The 2,895-nt window shown below is 41.0% G+C and overlaps 1 protein-coding gene across 1 annotated transcript; it reads right to left on the reverse strand.

The window, feature by feature from the left end:
* Nucleotides 1-959: 959 nt before the first annotated feature.
* LOC118527215 (heterogeneous nuclear ribonucleoprotein A1-like) lies at nucleotides 960-2,098 on the reverse strand. The gene has a single exon (XM_036078931.2). The coding sequence runs from the start codon at nucleotides 2,096-2,098 to the stop codon at nucleotides 1,112-1,114; it is 987 nt and encodes a 328-aa protein (XP_035934824.1). The 3' UTR covers nucleotides 960-1,111.
* Between the last annotated feature and the right edge of the window lie 797 nt (nucleotides 2,099-2,895).

Here is a 2,895-nt window from a genome sequence, read left to right on the forward strand (position 1 = left end):
TCTCTCTCCCTCTCCCTCTGCTCCTCGTCCTGCTCTCTAATATATAAATAAATATATCTGAAAAAACAAAAAACAAAAATGGACTGATTGTGATCATTTTTGAAGAGTACCAGTCAGGCATTTTGTAGAATGTTCCTCAATTTGTCAGTTAGACAAATTTGTAAGAAATGATTAGAATGGGTTTATAGGTTTGGGGGAAGACCACCACAGAGGTGAATTACCTTTCTTACTCTATCATATCAGGAGGTATGTTGGTTTATCATTTTAGAGAATCTATTTATTCTCTTAAAACCTTTAGCTTTTACTTGTCTTCACCCAATATATCGTATGTAAATCTTTCCTTCTGACTTGGCTCTGTACAACCTAACTACAAAAATTCTCTAATTTCCCCCACACTTCTCGACAATTTTTTTCTTTAATCCTGCTCTTCCCTCAAGCTACATATGTCCCTTTTCATCCTTCCCTCTCTTCCCCCGTCTCTCTCTGCCACATCTTTATCCCCCTTCAGAACATCAGTTCACTCCCTAATTTATTTGTCACTTGGACTGAGCCCCTTCCTGGCTTCTGATTTGTTCTCCAATGATCTATAATGACCATCAAATCTCACGAAGGAGTAAGAGAAATCAGGAAATGAAGCTGAGAAAGATTAGAAAAGACAGTGTGACATCATGGCAAAAGCATAGCATATAGGCCAGGAGAGTTGAGTCGGAAAGACAGCTTTTTCATTTGCCAATTTGTTCTTTATATGCACCCCACTCCCTGTCCAGGTGGAATCATCATCTTCTTTTTTTTTTTTTTAAAAGACACATTTATTCAGCATTATGATCAGACTATTACATTTAACAATCAACAGATGGGTGCAAAAAAAAAAAATCTACATTAAAACCCTTTGTTGGAATGCTTTACACTTTCCACGGAACAGAAACTAAAATAACCTGTTATACAATTAGTCACAAATACAGTCCTTGAGTTTTTTGCCCATACACATGAGTATTGTCTAAAACATGTCTTCTTTGTAGCACCTAGGCCCTGCCCCCACTGTGCTTGGCTGAGTTCACAAATCTGTTGTAACCTGTAGCTTCCCTGTCACTTCTCGGGCTCTCCTCTCCTGCTAAGCCTTGTTTCCTGGCAGTAATGAAAACCTCCTGCCACTGCCGTAGCTACTGCTGCTGCGGGAACCGCCATAACCACCTTGGTTTTGTGGTTTGGCAAAGTATTGGCCTCCACCACCGTAGGGGCCAGAGCTTCTGCCTCCAAAATTTCCTCCTTTCATGGGTCCAAAATTTGAGGATTGATTGTTGTAATTGCCAAAATCATTATAGCTCCCGCCACCTCCAGAGTTGCTTCCATCATTACCAAATCCGTTATAGCCATCCCCACTGCCACCGTATCCACCACCACCTCGACTGCCACCAAAGCCACCTCGACCACTGAAGTTCCCTCCACGACCAAAGTTGTCATTCCCACCAAAACCACCTCCACGACCACCACCAAAGTTTCCAGAACCACTTCGACCTCTTTGGCTGGATGAAGCACTAGCCATCTCTTGCTTAGATAGGGCTTTCCTTACTTCACAGTTGTGGCCATTCACAGTATGGTATTTCTGAATGACAGTCTTGTCTACAGAGTCATGGTCATCAAATGTTACAAAAGCAAAACCTCTCTTTTTGCCACTGCCTCGGTCAGTCATGATCTCGATCACTTCAATTTTCCCATACTGTTCAAAATAATCTCTTAGATGATGTTCTTCAGTGTCTTCTTTAATGCCACCAACAAAAGTCTTTTTCACAGTTAAGTGGGCACCAGGTCTTTGAGAATCTTCTCTTGAGACAGCCCTCTTTGGTTCCACAACTCTTCCACCCACCTTGTGTGGCCTTGTGTTCATGGCTGCATCCACCTCCTCCACAGTGGCATATATGACAAACCCAAAGCCTCTGGAGCGCTTGGTGTTTGGATCTCTCATTACCACACAGTCCGTAAGCGTTCCCCATTGCTCAAAATGGCTCCTCAGACTCTCATCAGTTGTTTCAAAGCTCAAACCTCCGATGAAGAGCTTCTGCAGCTGTTCAGGCTCTTTGGGAGACTCTGACTTAGACATGACGGCAGGGGGAGACTTTAACGATATTTACTCGGTGGCGTCCACGGGCAGAAAGCCAGCTGGAATCATCAACTTCTGTAAGAGACTATACAGTTTCAAACTCCATGCCATCGTACATGGCCCCATCCTCATTTGCCTGAGATGCTCTTCTCTCCCTCCCTGCCCATCCTTTCTGGGATCCAAGAATCTGGTAAACTTCCAACTCATCTTTCTAGAGATCTAATGTCTGGCATGACAATTATAATTAACAATACTGTACTGCATACTTGAAATTTGCTAAAAGGGGATCTAGCTGAAGCATTCTCACCATACAAACAAGTGGAAACTATGTGAGGTGACAGATATGCTAATTAGCTTGATCATGGTAATCATTTCACAATGCATACATATATCAAAACATACCATTGTATACCTTAAAAATATACAATTTTTATTTGCCAAATATACCACAATAAGGCTAGAAAAAAAAAGAATCAATTTTTGAGTATTTTTTAGGTCCTCTGGAAGAGTTCATCATTCCCATCTTTGAGTTATCGAGTATTCTGTGCATACCTCTTTATGGTCTCTAATATATTGGATCTCAAGGTCTATTGATCTATTTATTGTTTATTTAATGTATTAAACTGTTCTGGGTTCTCGGGGACACTAACTATGGCTTATATAGGTTTCCTTTGTACTAATCACAGGTGCATATTTGACCCTTAAAATTTTTACTGAATGACTAGATCGATTAATATTTAATGTTGGGTAAGTATCATCCTTAGGCTTATTGTAAAGATCAGATGAGACAGTTGGTG

Source organism: Halichoerus grypus, chromosome 3 (genome assembly GCF_964656455.1).
Source record: "Halichoerus grypus chromosome 3, mHalGry1.hap1.1, whole genome shotgun sequence".
NCBI classification, from domain to species: Eukaryota; Metazoa; Chordata; class Mammalia; order Carnivora; family Phocidae; genus Halichoerus; species Halichoerus grypus.

Excerpts from the sequence above, each read along its gene's own strand:
- LOC118527215 (XM_036078931.2), bottom strand. The coding sequence starts at position 2,098 with ATGTCTAAGTCAGAGTCTCCCAAAGAGCCTGAACAGCTGCAGAAGCTC.